This window comes from Nylanderia fulva, unplaced genomic scaffold (genome assembly GCF_048542155.1).
Source record: "Nylanderia fulva isolate GAGA-0341 unplaced genomic scaffold, ASM4854215v1 Scaffold132, whole genome shotgun sequence".
NCBI lineage: Eukaryota > Metazoa > Arthropoda > Insecta > Hymenoptera > Formicidae > Nylanderia > Nylanderia fulva.
This window is the reverse complement of record NW_028189538.1, coordinates 63,072-89,145: the sequence shown is the minus strand read 5'-3', so window position 1 is coordinate 89,145 and position 26,074 is coordinate 63,072. Positions and strand designations below refer to the sequence as shown.

Genomic DNA, 26,074 nt, shown 5'->3' with positions numbered 1-26,074 from the left:
TGAGAAGTTGCGTCTAAAAAACAAATTTGAATATATCAGTCGAAAGTATTATGGGGTTCGGAATCCATTGAGAAAAATAAATTATAGTAAATGGATTGTGAATATCAGTAATTGTCACGTTCCTGATTCATTGATGAATTTTTTAAGTTTAGGTGATAAGTTTGGTGTGCCCATATGTAGAAATGATAAAAACAATAGGAAAATCTCCGCATTGGAAAATATAAAAAATTTTGAAGTCAATCATCGAAAGTTTTCCAAGGATAACCTTAATAATGTGAGATTGTCGATAGCGTGCTCGGTACACAAGTTTTTGAGTAGACAAAAACATGTGTGTTACATGGACAAATACATTTTTGATAGGTATTCTGAATGCTCAAAATTTTTGAAATTAAACAAAAATATTTTTGTAACCAAAGCAGATAAGGGCCAGGTTACGGTGTTGATGAGTCGGACAGACTATGTGGAGAAAATGAATAATTTAATGAAAGACGTTTCCACTTATAGATTACTTAATAAGACCCCATTAAATGCACTGAACGCAAAAATTACTTTTTTGTTAAAATCTTGGTTAGACAATAAACTCATAAATGAGACCACATACAAACATTTGAGGTGTACGAATGGTAATTTGTGTCGGAGCTATGGCTTACCAAAGATCCATAAAGCAGGTTACCTTCTCCGTATCATAATTTCAACGGTAGGAAGTCCTGTTTATAACATTGCAACTTTTTTGAGTGAGATGCTGCAAAATGCAGTCAAGAAACCTCGATCTCATATCAAAGATAGTTGGTCCTTTGTGGAAATTATTAAAGATAAAAACATTGACGATAGTCAGATTATAATTTCGTTGGACGTGACTTCACTTTTTTGGCGGTAATCTTAGCTAATTCAACCGAAATAAATTTGATGCGCGAACTTGTATGGTGTTTCCTTACATTAGAGATTTGAGCAAAAATATTACGCGTTGCATTAATAAAAATGGAATTGATGTATTATATACCGTTCCAAAAAAATTAGACACACTGATAAAAAGAGGAAAGGATAGACAACGTAAAAAGAACCGATGTCGTGTATAAAATTGAATGTGCGAATTGTGATTCTACGTATATTGGACAGACAAAAAGACATTAGAAACGCGCATCAAAAAACATAGAAATAATATCAAAAAAGACACTACATTGCATTCAGTCGTTAGTTTGCATCAAACTTGCAACGATCATGAGTTCTGTTGGGATTCTCCGATGATCTTGCATCAAGAAAAACAAACAAGAAAAAGAGAAATTGCAGAAATGTTTTATATAAAAAAACAAAATAAAGGCATTAATTTACAGAAAGATACGAAGAATTTTAGTGGGATTTATGATCGTGTTCTTGACGCTATTTAAATTATTTTTATGTTTACCTATTTATTTATTTATTTGACTTTGTTATGAGGTTTTAGATTGCAAAAGACACATTAGTTTGTCTCAATTTTCTTAACGCGTAGTGACTAAGATTCTTGCTAACTGTTAACATCTATTTATTTCTTGCTTACTTCTGCCAAGTCTACATTGTTCATTAAAACAATGGTGAATATTGTCGGTGGTATGCAGTGAATTTGATTTACTGTATTAATTTATTATGCATTTACGTTTGGTATGTAACATATTTTTGTATATGAATTTATAATTATTTATCGCGATGAAATGTATTAAAATTATAATTATTTTTATGTAACTTTTTATAGATTTACTTGTGAAAAGGGCCGCAATGACAGCCGAAACATTGTATTTTAACTAATTGTTTATAATAAATGATTGCCAGTTTGGTCGACTTTTACCATTGAGGAAAGATTTTTATTTATTATATTTATTATGTTTAGCAGCTTACTTTGAAAGCTTTTTAAAACACTATAATATAATTTTGTCATTAAGTATGTTCGGAATTATGAAGCTTTAAAGTTATAATATCACCAGCATTAGTAAATGATTAAAATGCTTTCGACTGCATACATGTGTATGGTTTGTTCACAACACGTTGCCTATAATTATCGCAAGATAACCATAAAAATTTATGTATTACCCACAATCAAAAAATTATTTGTTTATTATAAGTAGAAAAAATTTTAATCTTTTTCTTTTCGATTAAAGATTCAAATATTTTATTGATTTTTACGCTAGTATTTATTTTTCTTTAAATTTAAAATGCAATTAACTGAAAAAGAAAGTTTATATTCTTATTATGCAAAGATTTCGCGATCATATTAAGTACTACGAAGCTACTACGAAACAGTTGTTTATTTGTTTAATAATAAATGTTCTAATCATATTCTAATTTCAAAGTCTGCTATCTATTGTACGATTTTACATTTCGAAGAAATAAATTCAGTTAATCATTTAGCGATAGTGACACATAATACATCATAAATATACATATTTCGAAGTCTTAGACTAATTGGGGCGAAATCTAGCGATTTTTGAGGTCGTACATTATGATTTTGAATTCAAAATTGCAAATATAGCAGATTCAAATTGTTATAAAGTTTTAAAAACATAAGCTATTTTTTACGATAAAGCCCAAAAAAAACAACAGCCCTTTTCTTTCTCCATTCAAAATATTATACAACTCTTTATCTTTGCTAAGCATCTCTTACCTCAAGTCAAAGCCACTTTTGCTATTAATCGTATTAGGATAAATTGCGATATCGATATGGGATAGTACATTTCGACTAGAACATTTCACCATTAATTGCCAACTTTTTTAGAAATTGTCAAAATTAAAAGAATGCCTTGTATCAGCCTTATTAAGGGTCAAGTGTTACGCAAATAAGAAGATTAGTTGGTACACATGAGCTGTCAGTGTTTTTTGCAATATTCACGTAATCTATAAGCAGGTAGACAAAATATAGCGCGCAAAGTTTATAGAACAATTGCAAGAACATACACGTAATTTTAGCAATAAATGAAGTTCTTGGTTTAAATGAATTAACGACACAAGCTAACAAAATCATAGAAATGGCAAAATCGATATATATGTCGCTAACAAACCGCAGCTAACGGATTTAATGAAATAATGAAACTCAAGAAATAAATCAAAAATCTTCTAAAAAGTTAAGACACTAATGTCATTCGCAAAACTGATCTCGCTAAAAAGCAACTTTCAGAAAGCGTTATCAAAGCAAATCTAACAGTAGCAGCAAGAAGTACTGCTATCATCATAAATTTGTTCATAAGGTGATATACCTTGAACATGGGACAAAGAGAAACCATTGGAAATCTAAAGCAACCGTAACAATTATAAACGGTCACAGACGGAATCACTAGAATCGCTTAATGACAAAAAGGACAGTACTATCTATCTTATTGATACAAGAGCCAACATCTCTGTTATTAATAGGTGTATGACTTTCATAGACCTTTCGTCCAATAAATTATAAACTATTTATTGCAAACAATACTGTAATAATACTTACGATAGTCAAATGCGAGTGTTAGACTTGGGACTTAGGCATTCCCCTACATAAGTGGAGTTTTGTGGCAACAGAGATCAAACAGTTGTAATAAGAATCGACTTCCTACCACATCATGATTTCCTATCAAATTTGAAGCATTGCAAACTGATCTACGTCAACAATGTGTCTGCATCAGCAAGTGCGTAATTCCATCTAAACATGATATATATATATATATATATATATATATATATATATATATATACAAAACTCTGCTTATGTAGGGGAATGCCTAAGTCCCAAATCTAACACTCGCATTTGACTATCGTAAGTATTATTACAGTGTATATATATATATACGTTATGGACAATGTGAGAAATACGGACATTATTCATAATGTCTAGTCATTATGAAGAATAAAATTGGGCAATATAATAAATTTCATGCTGTTTATCATAATTTATTACATTGACTGGTCAATAGGAATATTGCTATCATCTAGTTAGACAAAGTGATAAAGAGACAGATTAACGGACTAAATTTGCAGACAGACACAGATAACCTTAACCATATGTACACAAACATAATAGATAGATTTAAGAAAATATAGATACGTGAGAGTCATGTTATTTGTTTATGTAATGAAAATCTATAAAATTGAAGTTCAGGATTTTAGACATCAGTCTTTATTCTAATTTCAATAATTACACACAGTGATATTCAGAGAAATTGTAACTGTTTAATATATTGCGGACAATTTTAATAAAATAATGTAAGTTCCTATTGTTTTGTTTATTACTGATTTATATTGGAAACAAGTCCATAAATTTTTGAATTGTAAATTTATGTGGGAAGTAGTTCATCTTGTTTAATATTTTAATTGTGCTTTTATTTTTTAGAATAGTATATATTTTTTTTTAAATAACATCGATTATGGAGAAATCATTAAGTGACCGTTTTAACAACCGATTAAACGAGTTAATAGCAGCAAAAGGTCCAAACACTCAAATTTTTACAAAATCAGCATATTTGACAATGATACAAAAAGTGACAGAGTCAAAAACCAAAATGACTTCAAAGTTACCGGAAGATTATCAACGTTTACGTAGATTTGACATTATATCTATCGGAGAAATAGAAAAATTAATTATGCCTGTAAAAGACAATTTGATTAAATATTATGTTCAAACTGAAGAAATATTTGAGATATTACACAATACTCATATTGCTATTGGCCATGGCGGCAGAATCCGCATGGAAAAAGAATTAAGTACGAAATATAAAAATATTACAAGAGAAATTATCGTAATTTATTTGAACTTGTGTGAAATCTGTCAGAAAAAACAGAATGTTCCTAAGAAAGGCTTGGTAGTCAAACCAATTTTAAGTAATGAAATGAATTCAAGATGTCAGGTTGATCTTATAGATATGCAGTTACAAGCCGATGAACAATATAAATTACTTGTGTATCAAGACCATCTAACTAAATTTGTTCAACTACGACCATTAAAAACCAAAACGGCTAAAGAAGTAGGGTATGTTCTTTTAGACATTTTTACAATTTTTGGTGCACCTATATATACCTATATATATATATATATATATATATATATATATATATAATATATATGAGAAGTTACTACGCTTGGCTGCAAGCAATAGAACTGGCCAGATATCTTTCTGTATTTGTAACAGCGTCCGAACTGCATCATGAGTGACACGATTGGTTCTAAAATGGACTATATCTTGAAAACTAAAAGCCTGTCCTTGACCTTGGAAGTGTTTTAAAGAGGAAGATTTCTACTTTTTTTTAAGATTTTTTTGAAGAAAATCGAAGATGTCTAAATTTGAGAAAAAAATTTATTTTTACTTTGTTTTTTGAAAATCTTATATAAATTGTTATTGAAAAAAAAATTAATTTTACAAGATTAAAGTACGTAAAAAGACCTTCCGAAATCACATCTTATTTTTTAAAATCGGAGTAATCTTCTGGAATTTATCAACGTTTGAAGTTGGACGTAACCGCCAAAATGATAAAAATTCAAGTCTCTGTTAACACAGAGTCTGTATGGTGTGGGCCAAACAACTTCAGGAATAATTTTACTTTTGATAGAACTACATTTTCTGCAAATTTCAGCGTGATTGGAAAACTTTGAAAATTTGGGTAGATCACTTCATAAATAATACTTCAAAAAAAAATTTATATATATATATAATACAGATCAATCTGAACCAGTATAGAATTACACACTTGCTAATGCAGACCCATTATTGACCTAGAAATTGATCTAATTCTATCGTGTGCAAACAATACAGCAACTTTATAATATGGATCTCTATATATTGAGAGCAGCAAGTGTGTGTGTGTGTGTGTGTGTCTATCATTTTTGTTTGCAAAGTTCGCGCTACAAGATATTTGATACCATTTCCAGGAGATCGGGATTCTGAGGTATAGAATGGCAAATTTCGTATGCGTTAAGTTCTTGTTACTACTGCCACCGCTAATACTGACTTCCAAAAAGGATTTTAAAGCACTAAGAGATGGCATAATGATACATCCCGGTAATACAATTGTCACTAGTGTTTTTAATTTTGAAACTAAACTTTGCCGATAAGTATGTGATTCTGCTGCAGTTCGTTGCCCAATGAATATTTATTCTTCCAACAAGAAATAGTGTCATTGTCTGTACATAACTCAATAGTTATTGTTAAGTAATCGTTATTATTGTACACCGAATAATTTTGACACGTATACATACAGAATAGTTTTTACCTTTTGACAATTTGTAAAATTTATTTATTCTAACTTGGACAAACGATTGCGTCTGTATATTGCGGCTGGAGAAGTCTTAAGTAAAAGTACGAAACGTTCCGCATCTAATAAATGTTACATTTTATATAAATTTAACGTATAAGACGGGCAACAAGAGCCAAATCGCGGATGACAATGCGTTATCCTAACGAAACTAAATCATTTTTCGTTAGAATTAAATACCGGTGCACAAGGCACCAAATTTTTACTTGGACACGGCCAAGATTTTAAATATGAAATAATCTCATATTTTGAGATTTAATTTCAATACCCCTTTAACCCCCCTACGAAAAATAAATAAATGAATGCAAGAGAAAAATATAGATCCGAAAATCGCTGAATCGGGAATCGAACCCGAGACCTTTCGCTTGCCTGGCGACTGCTCTTCCAGCTGAGCTATTCAGATCCTTTAAATCCGTTAAATTTATATTTATATTACAGAGCCTTGTTAAAACTCTTATATTTGATACACGCTGGCTTAAAAAATGCGTTTGTTTACCAACATTAATATATATAACAGAGAAAAGTATAGAATCGAAAGGATCTGAATAGCTCAGCTGGAAGAGCAGTCGCCCGGCAAGCGAAAGGTCTCGGGTTCGATTCCCGATTCAGCGATTTTCGGATCTATATTTTTCTCTTGCATTCATTTATTTATTTTCCGTAGGGGGGTTAAAGGGGTATTGAAATTAAATCTCAAAATATGAGATTATTTCATATTTAAAATCTTGGCCGTGTCCAAGTAAAAATTTGGTGCCTTGTGCACCGGTATTTAATTCTAACGAAAAATGATTTAGTTTCGTTAGGATAACGCATCCGCGATTGTCATCCGCGATTTGGCTCTTGTTGCCCGTCTTATACGTTAAATTTATATTTATATTACAGAGCCTTGTTAAAACTCTTATATTTGTTACATTTTATATTTTGTCTTTTTTATTTTATTTTATTCTAATTTCGTTGCTCGAATAAAGGCCTAATAAAAATTAAATCTTATAAGAAATAGGATCTTTTACAAAAGCAATGAGGCTTATTGTTAATATTGCATTCGTACCAATAGTTTTTCCGTCTAAATTCTTGTAATAAAGAGTCTTTGACGAAATCACTCTCAATGATCATCTGTACATCATCTATGGCTGATATAATTAATAAGAATTTTAGAATGACTGCTTCTCCGCAACAAGATTAGGCTATATACAAATTAAATAAAGAGTATACCGTGAAACTTTAGTTTGAGTGCTTGAAAAGGCAATGGGGATGTACAGATTAATGCCGAGATCTTAGCCGTATACATAATAGAATTGCTCCATTGTGCGCGTGCATAGTTTCCATTTTCAGACGCGTAACATACAGCAAAAATCAATATATTGATGGACAGACAACGTAGCTACTAGACAATGTTGTCTGGCAGTATGTAGGCGTAAAAAAACGGATTCCTGCGGTATACGACACATGTCAAAACTATAGAAAGGAAATCTACATTTTTATAAAGAACAATCAAGGACTTCAAAAAGAAAAGGCTTTTAGACGAGCAAATATGGTTGACAATGTAATATTAGTGTATTTTAATATAAAAATTGCAAACAATTCGCACAAGACGTTTCATCACTTACTTGTCACTTCTCAATCGCTGAATTCAATACAATTACATATAATAACAATCAAAAATTTTCATCTTAAAGCAATAGTTTTCTTATTAACAAATGTAATATATACTAGTTTGTCCTTGTTCTTCATATTAATTTCGGTGCTCGGAAATAATTAATGTTCAATCTATGTTAACAAATAGCGTACAATTAAACATTTATACGGATTTTATTAAATATACTTAATATTTGTTAAATTGCAAATCACCTATAATTTTTATTTTTTGCCTCGATCTCCATATAGTGTTATTCTTTATCGACTTGTAGGCTGAATATACGCAGAATCTCTCTCTTAAGCTTTATATATTATTTAGAATTAGGTGAAATTTATTTATATTTTGTTTATTTTGTCTAAAATCGGGAAATATGCTTTGTCCAATAAATCAATATTGTCTATAAGGTTCAAGCTGTTTTTTTGTTGTTTAATGTGTAGCATTTCTGATATTAACTTTTTGTATTAATTGCTTTCACAATCTAATATTTTAGTCCAATTGTACTGTATGCAAGTAACAGCTATGCTTGTCAAAAATTACGCTTACTCATCGACATTAAGAATATTATCAATAAACAATTTAAAATTATTAAAAGCAAAGTTGTCAATTGCACACATATTAAGCCAATAATATAAGAACATAGAAGCAAAAGTTTATTTCGCATTTCTAAACTTTAATAAAAATTATGATACAATAAATTACTTCTTGACGCAAGAGAACTTAAGCAGCCACAACAGCTCACAGTTTTCCATAGAATCAGAAACCTAACTGCTCCTATTGTTTTGGGTCGCAAAATGCGACGACCCAAAACACATTTATCGCCAAAACAAAGAACAAAATTGGCTGAAATCAAATGTTATAGTTGAAAATTTTATTCAAATTCTCAACAGAACAGTGTATTTCAGATACCATTAGGGCTGGAGGCACCGAATTTATCAGCCTAAAGCAATGAAATTTTAATTTGCTTCAAGCAGGATGGAAAACATTAAAAAATACCATTTTGAAAAAGTGTAGTATTGATTGCCCCTTGAAGCAATGCGAAATCAGTGTTAGGAAAGTACTACATAGAGATAAGATGGAAAAAAGATTAAACTAAAATAAATTTTGTTGAGGTGCAGTGAGTAAAGTAAATCCCCTTTGCTTCTCTGCATTTATTGATTTAAATATGCAAATATGCAACTAATAAAAATGCTCGATAAAATGCAAATTATCACATTTAACACTTGTTTGCATCATCAATTTTATTTATTAATACATACATTTCTTTAATAAATAATATTTCGTTAAATACATAATTAATTAATATATAATATTTTCAAGATTACTCAAATTCATCACCTTAACATCATATTCATCACCCTAACATCATATCAAAGTCAAGATCATATTTTCAGGCTATTTTTCTTATATATTTTAACGTGATTTAAAAATTAATTAAATTCTAATATAAAATATCTCAAAAAGCTTAAAAAAACTGAATCGGCTGATTAATTGTTTATTATTCAGGAATAAACCTCTCTACTAACTTATATCAAAGTCGAAATAATCTACACTATATAAATCTTTATAATAAATTTTATAATAAATTATTAATAGTGAATTATTTTTTTCTTATTCGCAATTCCTTACTCGCGCAAATCGCGAATCTCAGCCACTACGAGGTGCAGCAGTAAACTCGGTATATGTATAAAATATATCCGCAACGGTATATACATATATAAGGCTGCATAATCAGCTATGCCAGATTACAGACGCAACAGCATGCTTATAGCATATGGAGAAAGTATGCTGACAGCGCACACTAAGGCTTATCGCATAATAAAAAAATACAGATCATAGAAACAAGGAAAATATCCACCAATAGGAAGAAATAATATATATTCCTTTTTCAACTAGTGGATATTTTTTATTCCCTGTTGCTTGTACTTTTGTATTATGTGATAGGCCTAAACACTGAATTCTATACATACTGGAAGAGGCACCATACAAAACACATAAGTGGGCAGTGATTGTGAAAAGGCAGTCTATCCTTCTCGATCTGTCTGCGCCTGCACTCACTGCTCTAAATCACATGATCGACAGGTTAGCTCAAAAGTTAAGCCCTCTTAGAATTCAGTGGTTTCCACTGAGCTAAATACTATACTGGAGTGTTCACTTGAATGAGAAGAAACGGGACAGGAGATAGAAAATTGCCATCAGTCCTGTCTTTTTCTAATGTAATAGTATACTACTCGAGCTAAAGACTAATCAGAAAATCTTTTCAGGCAAGGATAGGTATTTACCAATAGTATACATATAAGCGAGAAAAATATGTTGGTTCGGTAAGGAACTGAATAGCTCACCAGTGGAGAGAGCAGTCGCCCGGCAAGCGAAAAATTCGGATTCGATTCCCGATTCAGCGACTTTTAGTCCGATATATTTTTCTCGCATACATCTCTTCAAGAGGAGGGGGTAAAAGGAAAATATAGGAATTAATATCTTAAGTAGGGATTATTTCTAAATAAGTCTTAGCAATGTGCTAAGCAAAATTTTGTGCCTCGTGCATTACTATAAGGCAGTGAAAAATTTCACGATCTTCATCGCATATACATCCGCGATCGGCTCTTAGCCTTTCTAATTTCAAAGTTATTTTCAATATAAGGAGCCTTACATTATCAATATTAAGGATGTTTGCCATTATCCCCCTTTTGTCTTTTGAGACAATCGTATAGTATATAGCTCAGTGGTGACTTCTAGCGAATTCTAGTCTCGTTTGGCTAAGCCCGTAAGTTTTCGATTTGACTGTACAAGAAAGACAGATTACTCGAAATTGCTATCTCTCTCCTACAGATCCGCATAGTGCCTCTTCCATTAATAGAGTTCAGTGGGCCTAAAGCATGAAACCTTGTCCGTGTACGCTCGATAGCTTCAACTAACTTCGATAGAAAAAGACAGATATTCTGTCTCTCACTCTTTCGAATTGTAGAAGATATAACTATGGGATTCTCGAAATCTCGGACTAGTGAGTTGGCGATGCAACATGCGATGTTTATTATAAAACATACAAAATAAATTTTACATCGCAAAAATTAATATAAAATTAATAGTATATTAACTAACAAGTGCGGGGGATCGTAAATCGACCGAGAGTGCGGAAGTTTGGCGCACGAAGCGAAGCCGAGACAATCCGCACGATCGGCCGATTTATGACCCGCACATGTTGGCTACGATATTTTGCGTGACCGGCATGGAAAGGGAGCCCTTTCTAAAATCCCATCATGTGCGTAAAGAGCAACTTTTCGCGCGCCGGTTGCACAAAATATATTTTAAATATAAATTAAATAATTAGATTAAAAATATTAATAATAATTAAATATTAAATTAATAAATAACTATAAGTATATTTTAAACATTCACTCTTGGCCAATATGTGTGTCTTAATTTCTTATCTTTATAAAAATAATTGTAATAACATAAGATTTAATATAAATATTGTTGAGCATTTATTATCATTGTATTTATTTTGTATTAACAAAATATATAACAATGAACATATTGTTGCTCAATGAAAACCACAAGAAGGTAATAGTTTCATCAGAAAGAAAATGTAAAAATATGAGTTATAAAAATGTAAAGATTGAAAAATCTAAAATGTAAAAATGTAAGTTGTTATTAATTCTAATAGACATTATAATTATATGTATAAAAATCTGTATAAAAATAATAATTATGTTAAAATACTTTATAAAATATATTAACATAATTAAAATATGCAATCTTGTCATATGTATACATATAGAGAATAATTGTTAAAATGGAATATTCAGCAATATTATTGATGTATCAAAATTAGTATTTTATATATAAATTTTTTTCCATATGTTGTTGAAGTTTTTTTTTCATCACAATATCTGATATCTAATATAATCCATTCTTTATTTAAAACACTTTTATCAAAATTATCGGTAACCGAGTTATAAAAGAAATATTATTGAATAATGTTTCTCTATTATTATTATTAAATACATTTACATACCTATGATCGACAAATTTGTAATTTTAATAAAAATGTCATTTATAGATTAAAAAAATCATTTACAAATTTTCCTTGCAGCAATCACATAAAATGTTAAACAGTTCTCTCGAAGAGCATTTAAAACTATTCTTTTTTTACAAACATATTCTATTCTCTCTACAACAGAATAAAAAAATTACTAATAAAATTACTTTGGAGTAAGAATATCCAAAATATCTTATCGAATTAACGCTGAACATATAGAATTGTTATTTTAAATGCTTTAAAATTTTTTTTTAATTTTGATAAATTTAGAAAAGAAAGATTTTTTTCAGATTTTGGCTGCAATAAGTGAACGCTCTAATGCCTAATGCTTGATTGAATACATTAAATGCATTTTTAAAAATTAAAAATTAAAAAAAAATAAACTTTTATTAACTCTATAAAAGACATCACACTTGTAAAAGATAAACATGTAAAAAAATTATGTGTACATACATGTGTGTAGTATCCTGATTTCAAACCTTATCTGAATTAAAAATTAATCTATTCATTAAAATAGAATAATAATTTTACATTATAAATATGCAATGTATCAAAAAATTAATCTATAATATAATGACATAATTATTTAATTAAATTTATAAATTTGAAATTTAATAAAAATTTATTTTTCTTATTTAAATGTTCTCATATTAAATAGTAGAATAGTATATAGAAATAATAGAAATAATAAAAGTAATCTAATTAAATACTTTCTAATTAAATACATATTAACTAAAAAATATATTCAAGTTTGTTAATTTAAGAAGTTATAATTCAAGAGTATTAAGAGTATTAAAAAAATATAAATTTAAGATTTTTGTGTCACTAGTCTGCCCTACTTATTACACAACACCTATTCATATTACAAGCATACGCTTCGCAGATAAACTGTTGATTCTTATTGTTAACTATTTCCGTTGCCTTCTACATAGTACGTAGGTCACAGCCACTCCAATAACTGCTGCCCTACGTCATGTTCTTTTAGTCACCTCTTACGATAGACAGAATATTTACATTATTACATATATGTCCTATGTACAAAAATTGACGCATCTATTTCTATCGTATTCTAAAAATACGTCAGAATATCTATTTCAACTGACTTACTTCCATATATCTCTATTGCCAAACAAAACACAATATTTTGCATAAAAAGTTAGATAGTCAAGAAAGAATTAGATAGTCAAAGTGAATAGTTTACAAGGTATTTTATAGTTTATGCAAGATTATGTCAAATTAAAGTATATAAAATATCCCGTAAACTATTCACTTTCTATTCATACTATTCCATATAGCTTTTTATGGAGAATATAGGAAGCAATCAATTTATATAAAAAAAGATAATAATTTTATTTTAAAAATAATCTTGATATAATCTTGTAATGTCATTCAAGGTCAAATCATTAGAATTACTAAAAATGAGTTTTTTTAAACACTAATTTCAAAAACACAAATATACACCTCCTCCATCTCGACCAATAGAGCCAAACGCGACGTTATTGCGAAACTTAAGAAAGAAAAATTGAGAAATCTGGGAATTTGTATCCTATGGTTGGGATCTCAAAAATTTCTCTTGTTCCTCCCTTAACTTCTCCTGTAAAGAAATAGGCGAGAAAAATATTGGTCCGAAAGTCGGCTGAATCGGGAATCGAATCCGAGATCTTCCGCTTGCCGGGCGAATCCTCTTCCAGCTGAGCTATTCAGACATTTACGAAACTACAATTTTTGTTTAAAATTTCTTGTAAAATGCTTCCTTTCCAAAATATTAGACCGTTTCGGGACTTCTTACGCATCTATATATGTGTATATATTTTTCCGTGGAACCGGGGCAAAATAGTTCCATGGTATACCATGGTTCTGCCTATCGTAAAAGGCGACTAAAAGAACATGACGTAGGGCAGCAGCTATGTCATTACCAAATAGAAGTCACATTGGAGTGGCTGTGACCTACGATGTAGAAGGCAACGGAAAACCACTACATTATTAATTCCAAGTATGTATAATGTATTGATCCATAATGATGGCATCTTCTGAAGTAAAATATTCCGGAAGTTAAAATAGTTCCCTATTCGGATCTTTATGTAATAACTACTCTAAGAACATCATCCAAAAGTGCAATACGGAGTTCAATGCTGTTGTGAATGCAATATTGGTACAATACTAGATGTAACATATGAGTACAATACTAGATGTAACATTTCACGAATCGGAGTGTGAAATGTTAGAAGTATAAAGCAAATGGAAAAATTAGAGAATTTAAAAATTGAAGTAGATAGGTTAGCATTTTGATATGATAGTCAATGAGATGCGTCAGCTAGAAGTGGAGAACTTTTAGAGCTGAGACTTCAGGACGTTAAATATATACAGATAGAAGAACATTCGGAAGTAGGAATTGTAATGCGTAAAAAGATTTAAAAAAATAAAATATAGAAAACTATCTACAGCAAAATGACAAGATACTAATTAGTTAAATTTCACCAATAAAAAGTGGTAATACACAGGTCCATATACCTATTTCTAACTATAGTAAGAAGAATGTATGCAGGCGGTTTATAGGTAAATAGAATATGTAAGAAGTTCTGTGAAGAGACATGAGAATTTAATAATTGTACGAAATTTTAGGAAGCCAATTGTAGGAGAAGGGGTAGAGAGGCACGAATAATAGGATTTCGGATTAGACTATAGAAATGATAGAAAAATTAGATTAATATAGTTTTGTGAAAGATAAACATAATCTAACTACAAAAGAAGAAAATTTCCGTGAAATTTTTCATATTTTTCCGAAAAAAATGGAAAAATTGAAAAAATATATATTTTTTATTTTGCTTTTAATTGACTTTTCTATAACTGTAAAAAATATTTTCACTTTCTTATGAGTCGTGCAAGTAAAGTTCTAATAGATTCGAGTAAATTTTAATCATACTATTAATATGTCTTTGAAATAGATTATATAACTAAAATCGGTTCAAAATAAAAACATATATAATTTAAGAATTGGATAGATATGATTTTTTCTTTCTAACAAAACTCCTCGGCATTTTATAAAAAAATAACATAATACACAATAATATTATAACATAATGTAATGTAGCTCATGTCAACGTGAAAAATATTAGTTTACTGCGATGTCTATAAGATTTTTAACAGATTTGAAGCAAAAATACTACAGAAAAAAAAAATAAATATTTTTCTATATTTTTTTGAAAAAAATATATGAAAAAAATTTTCATATCCAAAACATATGCACATATACACAATGCACGCACACATATGTACGAATCGTATTTCTAATTACACATTTTTATTAGACTTCTAATCCAAATATTACTTATAATTCAGATTTAGAGAATAACAGTGCTTTCTTTTATGTTCCCTAATCCCAGAAAATGTGCTTTTTTATTCGTACAAAATGTATATGGTTTATATAAAGCATATATTATGATGAGGTTGACAGTTCGTCTGCAATTCGAGATGTCATATCGAGATGAAAATAAGTAAGGAAAACTCTTATTTCATATTTTTCATATAAAATTGAGATTCCATGGGATTATTGATGCATGTATTGCAATTATAGAGAAGCATTTTATATTCTGACAAATTAATGCAGAGAAATCCTAGAAATACGAAAATATACGACTGTGTCGATAAAACAGATAATCGTGAAGGATCTCCTTAAGTATTTAACGTATTATATGCTCTTTGCATGTAAATCTGACCAAATTTATTTCGAAGAATATTTGTTTCAATCTTTAAACGTGTAAAAACGCTCAAATAAAAAAAGATATTTATCTCTTAATTTCATTTTCAATGACTCATCTGCTTAATATATCCAAAGTCTATTAAAATTTAAGAAAAAATTTCAACTCTTTCCTTATTACATATAACCACAAAATATCATTTAGATAAAGTTAAGATAAAATATAAGTAAATTCAGGAGGTAGACAAAATAATGTAAACACTTGTGAAAAAAAAATTATATTTGTTTATTAATAAGATGTCGAGCCATTTGTCTTTTTTTTCCAGTAAAATATTGTCTCATTCTTCTATCTGCAAATTGCTTTAGAGATATTGGAGGAAATCTGCTTCTCACTCTTTTTCAAAATTGCCTACAGTCCCATGATATTAAAGCTATTAAGATGTTTAAATATTTTCCCTGGCCAGCACAATTACCAAAAAATACCACCGAACCACTATGGATAGTTTTGGAGAAGAGAATGAAAAACTTTTTCACTCCCAGCGACAGAAAGAGGGGGTGAAGAGAGGGAGGGCAGGGAGAGAGAGAGAAAGAGAGAGATTTGAATTTCTTTCTATTAAATCTTCCTTTTTCTCTTTGGTGGATATCGCGTTTTAGCAGTTCCTTCCACCATTTTTTACATTTTAAATACTTTTAATTTTTTTCATTTATTATAATTTAAATTACGGGATAAAGAATCGAGAACAAACCAAATTTTCTTAATATCACTTTTTTAAACATGAGAATTATATTAATGATGGTTTTATATAAAATTTTATTTCATAAACCTAGTTTTTTCCGACCGATTATTTTTATTACGAATCAACATTTCCTTTGCCATAAAGGAAACACAATCATTGGCTTAATGGATATTGTATGTATAAGATTTTTCCCTCTCTCTTTCAAGATTTTATCAGAAAAATTTTATTCTATTATAACTTCGATATGTTCCATGAATATTTAAAAATATTACTAGAAAATATTAGAAGGAAAAAACAAATTAATTATATCCAATAATAATAATATTAATGAAAATATTGTATAAAACTTTTTTCTTTCTTTAATATATTTATGAACAACTTTATATAATTTATAATATAATATATAATTTAAATACTAATTTTAACATATTTTGGCATGAGCTCTTTCTATTTCTCTACCGATTATCACGGATATTAGTTCAAAATTTTATTGTAGCATTATTTTCATTATATTGACAATGTATTAAGGATTCTTCTACGATATTCGATATGACACTTAAGACATTTAACTCTTTCGATCAATAGTTACAGTTCACGATTATAAAAGTTGTCAAAAGAGAGGAAAATCGGCAATCGATTAGATCTCAATTTTTTGGACGTCATTATCATCGTCATTAATAAATGGAATTCAACTGCTTTTCATAAATCTATGTTCTCTGGCAGGTATCTCAATTATGGATTTCATCACCTTCTTTATCTCAAAAGAGACACGATCTTTGGCCTTATTAACAAGATGTTTTTTTCTTTCTTATCCGTCGAAGAAATCTAATGTTTAAAAAGATGTTTAAAATTCTAATATGGTTTTAAATGTACGAAACGTCCAATATGTATATTTTTTAATACGTTTTTAAAACGTTATTGTGCTGTTTTGGACAGTATAAAAATTAATCTTAATTTCTCAAAACCGATCATTCATTTTTAGGTCGTGAATAGGTGCTTAACACGTCACTACAACGTTTCTATCACCAAGAATTTGGCTGTTAGTTACGTGACAGTAACGTGATAATTACGTTTCAAACACTATTTGTGACGTCGTTGCAACGTAACATGTGACGAATTAGCATGTCATAATGACGTATTTGACACGTACGTACCAGTGCTGGCAGGAAAGATTCATGAAATTAAGATACATAAAAAAAGCACTATTATCCTCGGAATCTAGATTAAAAGTCTAATATAAAAGTATAGTTTGTATTACGATTCATATGTATGCGTGCATTGTAAGTATAATAGAACAATAAAAACAGCAATACATATATATATATAATATGTATATACATTCAAACCTATATAATAGTATTAAACATAACAAAAAGTCACTCCATATATGCCATGTTTACATGGATTTCTAATACATATTTGATCTGGATGATTTATAATGTGAAATTCAAAATATTAGTAATTATTCTTCAAAAATCAATCGGTAATTACCGATATTTTTAATTCCAAAATGAGGGCCCTATTATTTTGTCAGAGTTCGTAGTTTACTGAGGGATCCTTGATCAATAAAAAAATTGCAATTTCCAAAGCAAAACCAAAAAAGGCTTAAATCTTACAATCTTGAGAACGTTTTTAAAATTAAAAATAACTGCACTTATTGTCATTTTCTCCTTTCTACCCGTATCTATATCTATAACATTTATTTATCATTTATTCATGTATATTAGTAGTATAATTTCAGTAACGATCATTAGAAAGTTTTTAATTTTTTATGAATCTCGAGATTCATCAAAAATCAAGAGAAACAAAAGGAATACAAAGCGATAAAAAATTAAATCCAAGTTTCCATTTTTTTTTGTCTTTCCATTTTCTTTACGGACATTATACATGGAGACATTATGGCAATAAGATATTGTTACTATAAAGTTTTATTCCTAACAGATGGAATTTATAAAAAGACTTATTATATATATTATATATATATATATATATATATATATATATGTATATTTATCTCTCTCTCTCTTCCCTCTCTCTCTCTTCCCTTCTTTCGTTTTTCTTCACTCTTTCTCCCTCTCTTTCTTCACCCTCTCTCTCTCATGGTTTTTAATATTTTTTATAATAAAAGTGTATAATTTGTGTATTGAAGCAATAAGTAGAGAAAGTTACAAGTTCCTATATTCATAATTGAAATGTTTGTATAAACATGGAATAGAGTACAATTATTTTTTTCTAAATAAAATATCTAGAACATATACAAATATGATATAATAAACTATAAATTTATTTTACTAAATTTGTATTCTAGTAATCATTATTAATGATTGATTACATTGTTCTATCTGTAGTACACGCATTAGCATATGTTAATAATATTATTCGTTTAGTGTTTTCGCTAATCGTTTGGAATATACAGAATGCAGAACTTTTCTATTATATATAACATTATAGTACATTTGTAAATTGCAATGTAATATATAATATTGTGGATACATTGTAGGAAAATTGTAACAATTGCAATTGTAACATTTCATGAAAAACATTAACAACACTTCAGAAGCAAAAAAATGTTACATATTCAAAATCACTGTTTTTCCATTAAGAAATTTCTTATTTATATATAGTATAGGTGTGTGCGCGCGTGCGTCCGTGTGTGTATACATATATACAGGATAAAGTAAATAAAGAGTTAAAATGTTAATAGAAATAAGTTAATAATCACAGAAAATATTGTTCGTAGAAAAAAAAATTTGGAAGAAAAACTGTTTGGTATAAATAGTCAAAAAATTTACTGTAGTCTAACAAATTTTGACAAAAAATGATATATCTTGTAAATATACTCTTTTTTCGATAATCTTACCTTAATATTCTGTATAAAATAATGAGATAAATTAATTGATGTAAAAAAAGTTCTTGTTAAAAAAATTGCAATTAAAAAAAATTGCAATTTGCAATGTACAATTGTATACTTTTTTGTTAAAATAACTGTATGTTTTTGTACTATTTCATTTTTTTATACTATTAGTACTGCAACTATGTATTTGCATTTATATGTTTGTTCTTACTTGCCCGGACTGATATCAGATATCAGAGATCATTTTTATTTTTGAGTATCCATAATTGAAAAGTTAAAATATAATATACTTGTCTGTAATGTAAATATATTAATATATATGTATATATATGTATATACTTGTCTGTAATGTAAATATGATGTTTTGCTTGCGAATAATCTTGTCTTGTTGATTTTGATGACGAAAGTATTGTTGATTAATCTGTTCAGAAGTTAATCTTTTAATCTTCTACAAATTCAGACATGAAAAGAGGGGCTATTTGAATTTGTATTATATCAATGTTTTTGATTTATTATTTTATTGAACATTATTCAAAAATTGACTATTCTAAAACATAAATGCGATAGTTAGTCAACTTGATCATGTATACTATTCGTATAATCGACTTTAAGATTTAAAGTGCTTTTAGTTCATATATAAAACATATTTTATACAATTTAGACTTTGAAACAAACACAAGTTTTAAGACGCATATACAGATAGATTTAAAATTAAAATAAAATATAAAAGCTTATACTGGGTGTTACCCGGTATATCAGACCACCCGTATACCCCTTTTCTTTCAAAAACTAAGCATTTTAGAGAAAAACGTTTTAGACAAAAATTGTATGGTTCCCCTTAAGGGGAACATAAGATGGTGCCATTGATTTGACCTTGAAGTCATTTGAAGGTCATGTGAAGGTCAACTTTAATTTCTTAAATGGAACTATCTATTTTTTCATTACAGATTCTTAAGAACTTTCCAAAACCCTGTAATAAAATGTTTTTTCATGGAGTACTCTTTGAGTTATAAAGGTTTGAAACTAACAATTTTTTGACATAATGTAAAATATCTTGTAAAATATTCAGTTTTCGATATTCATACTTTAATACTTTCTTCTACGGAATAATGGGAAAATTGTGTAAAAGAAAACACAGTTGCTTATAAAAAAAGTATGCAGCTGCATGTTAAATATTACATATTCTTTTTAAAACAATTATCTGTTTTCTTTATACCAATTGATTGATCTTATTATACTGCACAGAAAAGTATTAAGGCATGATTATTGAAAATTGAATATTGTACAAAATATTTTACATTTTAAGTCAAAAAATTGTTAGCTTCAAACTTTTATAACTCAAAGAGTACTCCATGAAAAAAATACTTTGTTATAGGATTTTGTACAGCTGTTGAGATAACCTACTAGAATATGTAATAAAAAATAGGAAGTTTTATTTAAAAAATTGAAGTTGATCTTTACGTGACCTTTAACTGACTTTTCAAGGTCAAATCAATGGCACCATCTTATGTTCCCCTCAAAACCATACAATTTTTGTCTAAAACGTTTTTCTCTAAAATGCTTAGTTTTTGAAAGAAAAGGGGTGTACGGGTGGTCTGGGACACCCTGTATATTCGGATTGTATATGTATTTTTTTTCTTCTTCTTTTACGATTTTATCGGTTTGTGTCGACAGGAATGATCTTAAAATGTGTACTTGTGATGAGCAAAGGTTGTGATGGTTCGAATCTGAGCAAGTCCAGATGTGTCATTCTTTAATCTTAAAATTTTAGATTAATTATAAATTATAAATTAAATTATAAATTATAGATATGTAAAATTTAGTTTATATAAATTAAAAGTCTATTCAAAATCCTAAAGTTAAGTATATATAAATTTATTGTATATAATTAATTATAATTAGTTATTCGACATTAATTTATTTTATGATTTTGAATAATTATTTTTTAAAATAACATTTAACAAGGATTTGTTTTTATTATTTTATTTATTTATTTTTTATTTATTATTTATTATTATTATTTACTTATTATTTTATTGAGATTAATTGCATATTGCATTTAATTTGAATATTTTCTTATATATTTGGCACATGTATTTCTGTTTGCTGTCAAAGTTTTAACTTATTTATAATTAAACGGTTTTAAACTCTTATAATAAGTTTTTTGTGTATTATATTTAAAAACATTTGGCATATATATGCAATAAAATTTTATTACTAAAAATGATATAAAATATTACAATACAAATTACAAATTACAAAAAAATATATTTTATATTGTAATATTTATTATATTTTATTATTTTTCTAACAATATATATCTATCTATTTCATATATCTATTTCATATATCTATATTAAAACCATGCATATTATAAAATATTTTCCTTGAAATTACGCCTTTTAAAATTATCTTTATTTTTACAATTTTTATTGCAAATTATTTTTAAAAAACGAATAGCTTCAGTGATAGTCACGATAATTTTTTTGTAAATAAATTATAATACATTATACGCATTATGAAAATGTAATAATTAACACGTAATATTTTTTTTTATTTTATAGAAGTATTTATTTTGAATTTATTCAGATACTGTCTTTTCTGGCAATATTAAAGTACTTATATCCTTAGAATTATGAAGTAACAATGAACAATAAATTTACAAAACTAGATAACACAAGCGCACGCTTCGCGTGCGCCAAATAAACTTTTTCTCCGCGAGGGTACATAATTTTAATCTGCTGAATTTTAATTATGTACATAACTTTAATTCTCGAATTTCTATTATATACATAATTTTAATTCATCGAATTAAATATAATTATGATGCTCAATAATTGGTTTTAATAGTTTAGTTCGATTTACACACAACACACACACACACACACACACACACATACACACATAATTTTTATATTGAGACTTCGAGTAATTTGTTTAAATTCAACAGAGAATATATATTGAATAAATATATTAATATAATTAATATTAAAACAAGAAGGAAATAGGTTAATGAGAGCTAAAGAAAACAGGAGACATGAATAATTATCTTTAAAAAAATCACTTTATAATTATCCAGATACACGTTTCAGTTTCTTTTCATTTTATCTTCAGTGACTATTAACAAAATAATATATGTCATACAGAAAAATCCAAGCAATCCCAATGATTTCAATATAAAGTAAATATAGAATATATATAATATATATATATATATATATATATATATATATATATATATATGAATATGAATATATATATATATATATATATGAAGAAAAGAGGGAGAGGAGAATGAGGGAAGGAGAGAGAGATCAATTCAATACGCAAGGGAAACCAATAAATCAGACTCGTAATTCAAAAAACCATAGTATTTCGAAATAAAATGTCAAAAAATAGACATTTTACAACAATTCGCAATGAAATTCGCGTTATCCTGCGGAGATATTGAAGTTTTGGTTTTTTCCATCATTTCATCCAATGATGAAATCAATCCTATAAAATACGAAGAAATGGCGAATTATGATTTTTCCAAATCAATAAATATATATTCAAGAGACGAAAGTCTCTCTGTCACATATCTCTCTCTCTCTCCCTCTCTCTCTCTCTCTTTCTGCCGGATCATCAGGAAGAAAAGGGAACGTCTCGCTGACCTATTCTATGGCCCATAATTCTTGCATGAGCAAGCGAGGAAAGAGGGACAGAGACACACATTCGGGAATATATAAAACGCATATCGTATATAAATGTTGGACTCACCTCTTCGGCAAACTCGAAGTCCCCGTCGAATTTTCTCTTGCACTTCACTCCTACGGTCAAAACCAGAAGTACTGCGACCGCGAATATCCACGAAAATTGCACGGCTCCTGCCATCGTTCTCCTCTATCTCTTTTTACTCCCGGAACGGTCACTTATTTCACACCGGGAAACACGCGCGCGCGCGCGCAAGTCAGCACACGCGATTATATACCATACACGTAAGGGAAGAAAAAGAGAGATATCATTCGCGAGAGACAATTGTACCGTGTATGCGTATGTGCGCGCGCGCGCGTATTAAATGTAGCCGACGACGACACGCGCACGCAAAATTTCTAAACTCGCCGTACGTACGTCACTCGACTCCGAAAACGAATTGAAAACACGCAGTTCGATAGCCGAACAAGTTGTGACGTGACTACGCCAAGTGGAGGCGACACCACTGCTGCACTATCACTGGCGCGGGCGCACGTTTATTGGTCGGATTCCGACGAACGACGCCGCTCGGAGCCAGTACTCGTGTGGGCGGGAGGGGGAGGGGAGAGCGAGGTGGAAGGTCTGATAGCGCGTGTTAGGTATAGACCGAGGAGCCGCCATCTCGCTTGGCTTGCTCGGCCGTTTCCGCTGTTCACCGTATATATCTATTCGACTATCTTCGGCACGATGGCGAGCGGGATTAGCGAGCGGGTGGTACACTGCACCAGTCAATACCTTTAACTGCTTAGTTCACCTACCTATCTACCTGATGTAGCCCACGGCCTGACAGACAAAAAGGGGAAAGAGAATTATATTGAATTCATGTTGGAGAAAGGCATCGAGAAAATATATATCTAGTCCCATTCTCCAAGAATTTTCGCAACCAATTTTTTCCTTCTCCTCTTTTAGTTTCGTTACAATTATTGAGCATCGCGCTAGCATAATACTTACATGTAGACTTTTCTAAAGTAACAGCATTAGATTGGAATAGAAATTTTGATAGAAAAATAACAACCAAGTGTAGAAATTAAGCGTAACAAAGTTTTTGGATTTTTCTTTATTTAAATTTAATTAATGAAAGACTCGTATAAATTAACAAAATTTAAAAAAAGGTAAATATTGTAGGCCAACTAAACGAGCAATTAAATAAGATCTAAAGATTTATTAATAATTAAATAATTAAATTCTCATTCCGTTAGAGAAACAATATACAGCGTAAACGTTTCGACTGCACTACAGTCTTTTTCAATACGTAAAAATCAAATATTAAAATACAAAGTTAAATATTAAAATACAAAGTTGGTTAAACATTAAAATACAAAGTTAAACGATTCTTCGTTGATGACCAAATGTCCTAGGACATTTGTTATTTAGACTTCGCAACACACACTTGAAATGTCAAGAAGAAGAACTTGTTAAAACGATAATCATGATTAAATGTCGCAAAACTTGGAATCTCAGACCAATCGGCTTACTCATCTATTGGTCATCAGCAAAGAATCGTTTAATTTTGTATTTTAATGTTTAACCAACTTTGTAATATTTAATATTTAACTTTGTATTTTAATATTTGATTTTTACGTATTGAAAAAGACTGTAGTGCAGTCGAAACGTTTACGCTGTATATTGTTTCTCTAACGGAATGAGAATTTAATTATTTAATTATTAATAAATCTTTAGATCTTATTTAATTGCTCGTTTAGTTGGCCTACAATATTTACCTTTCTTTAAATTTTGTTTCTTTATTTAATTTGATCGTTTTGAAACAAACCTTTGGACCACACACACACATTTTCAGGCGATTGATTAACAAAAACAATCATACAGGGTTTGTATTTTAAGTAATGAGAATATTTTTGTCCTGACGCGGCTGTACGCCAGAGGGCGCTCCAACCGGTTGGAGTCGGTAGTGGGGCCTTCGACCTTGATAACGCTCCAATCGGCGGTCGCCTGCTGGCTTTGGTTGAGGCAGGATCACGCGTGGCGTAGACGTCTTCAAAAAAGTGTGTGCAAGTTCAAAATGCAACAAAGCATTGAACAGCGTTACGCAATCAAATTTTGCGTTCGCCTTGGAAAATCGGGTGCATCAACGCTGGAAATGATTCATTTGCTGAACACGGACCGGCGTTTAAGTGTTCGCATGATCGCAGAAACGCTAGGAATGGATAAAATGATTGTGCACAAAATCATCAGTGAGGATCTTGGGATGAGGAAGATTTGCGCCAAACTCAAAAAATGGCATCGTAACAATTCCACAGCCTCCCTACAGCCCCGACCTTACCCCAGCAGACTTTTTCCTCTTCCGCAAAGTGAAAACCGCCCTCAAAGGGCGCCACCACGGGACCCTGGATGTTGTCAAAAGGGCTTGCACGCATGCTCTGAAGGATGTTTCGGTTGGTGACTTCCAGGGAGCGTACGAAGCGTGGAAACGTCGCCTGCAGAAGTGTGTTGATACTCAAGGAGCATATTTTGAAAACTACTAAAGTTTTGTAGCGATATCTCTAATAAATTATTTTTTGTGGACTTATTCTCATTACTTAAAATACACACCCTGTATTCTCGATCCATTCCTATCTAACGAGGGGATTCTTCACATTGTCTATTTTATCAACCAATTATTATTTTTCTACTTCTAGTCTTTTGTCGTATTAATTTGACAGAATTAAAAATGCTTCTCTATAATTGCAATACATACATCAATGATTTTAGGGAAATTCGATTTCATATAAAAAACGAGAAATAATTACGAAATTAGTTTTCCTTTATATATTTTTATCTCGATATAACACGTTTCAAATGACAAACGAGCTCCATATTATGTGCTTTATATAAAAAATATACATTTTATATGAATATAAACACAAGATCCTTGGGATTAAGATTCATGGAAAAAACCACTGTTATCCTCTAAATCTAGATTAGAAGTCTAACATAAAAGTATCTTTTGTATTACGATTCGTATGTATGTGTGCGTGCATTGTAGATATAATAATAGAGCAAAAAACGTCAATACATATTTACGTTTAAACCTATATAATAGTATTAAACGTAGCAAAAAGTGACTCATGTATATATGGATTTCTAATATATGTTTGATCTGATTTATAATGTGAAATTGAAAATATCAGTAATTATTCTT

General features: G+C 29.5%; 2 protein-coding genes across 2 annotated transcripts in view; one reads left to right on the top strand and one right to left on the bottom strand.

Annotated features, from left to right (window-relative positions):
• The window catches only part of LOC114939890 (proteoglycan Cow-like), a 92,531-nt gene extending 68,880 nt beyond the window's left edge, over positions 1–23,651 (bottom strand). Inside the window, exon 1 of the mRNA XM_085479903.1 lies at positions 22,963–23,651. Within this exon, the coding sequence (XP_085336029.1) occupies positions 22,963–23,076 (114 nt within the window). The 5' untranslated portion in view covers positions 23,077–23,651. The remainder of the gene's footprint in view (positions 1–22,962) is intronic.
• On the top strand, positions 4,500–5,219 carry LOC146724433 (KRAB domain-containing protein 2-like). The gene is made up of 2 exons (XM_085479899.1): positions 4,500–5,000; positions 5,127–5,219. Exons 1-2 carry the CDS (start codon positions 4,500–4,502, stop codon positions 5,217–5,219), a joined length of 594 nt encoding a protein of 197 aa, XP_085336025.1.
• Positions 23,652–26,074: the final 2,423 nt, after the last annotated feature.

Bases quoted from the DNA above. Each gene is read 5' to 3' on its own strand.
- LOC146724433 (XM_085479899.1), top strand. From the start codon at position 4,500: ATGACTTCAAAGTTACCGGAAGATTATCAACGTTTACGTAGATTTGAC. The intron at 5,001-5,126 runs GCACCTATATAT...TATTTGTAACAG, and splicing joins ACATTTTTACAATTTTTGGT to CGTCCGAACTGCATCATGAG.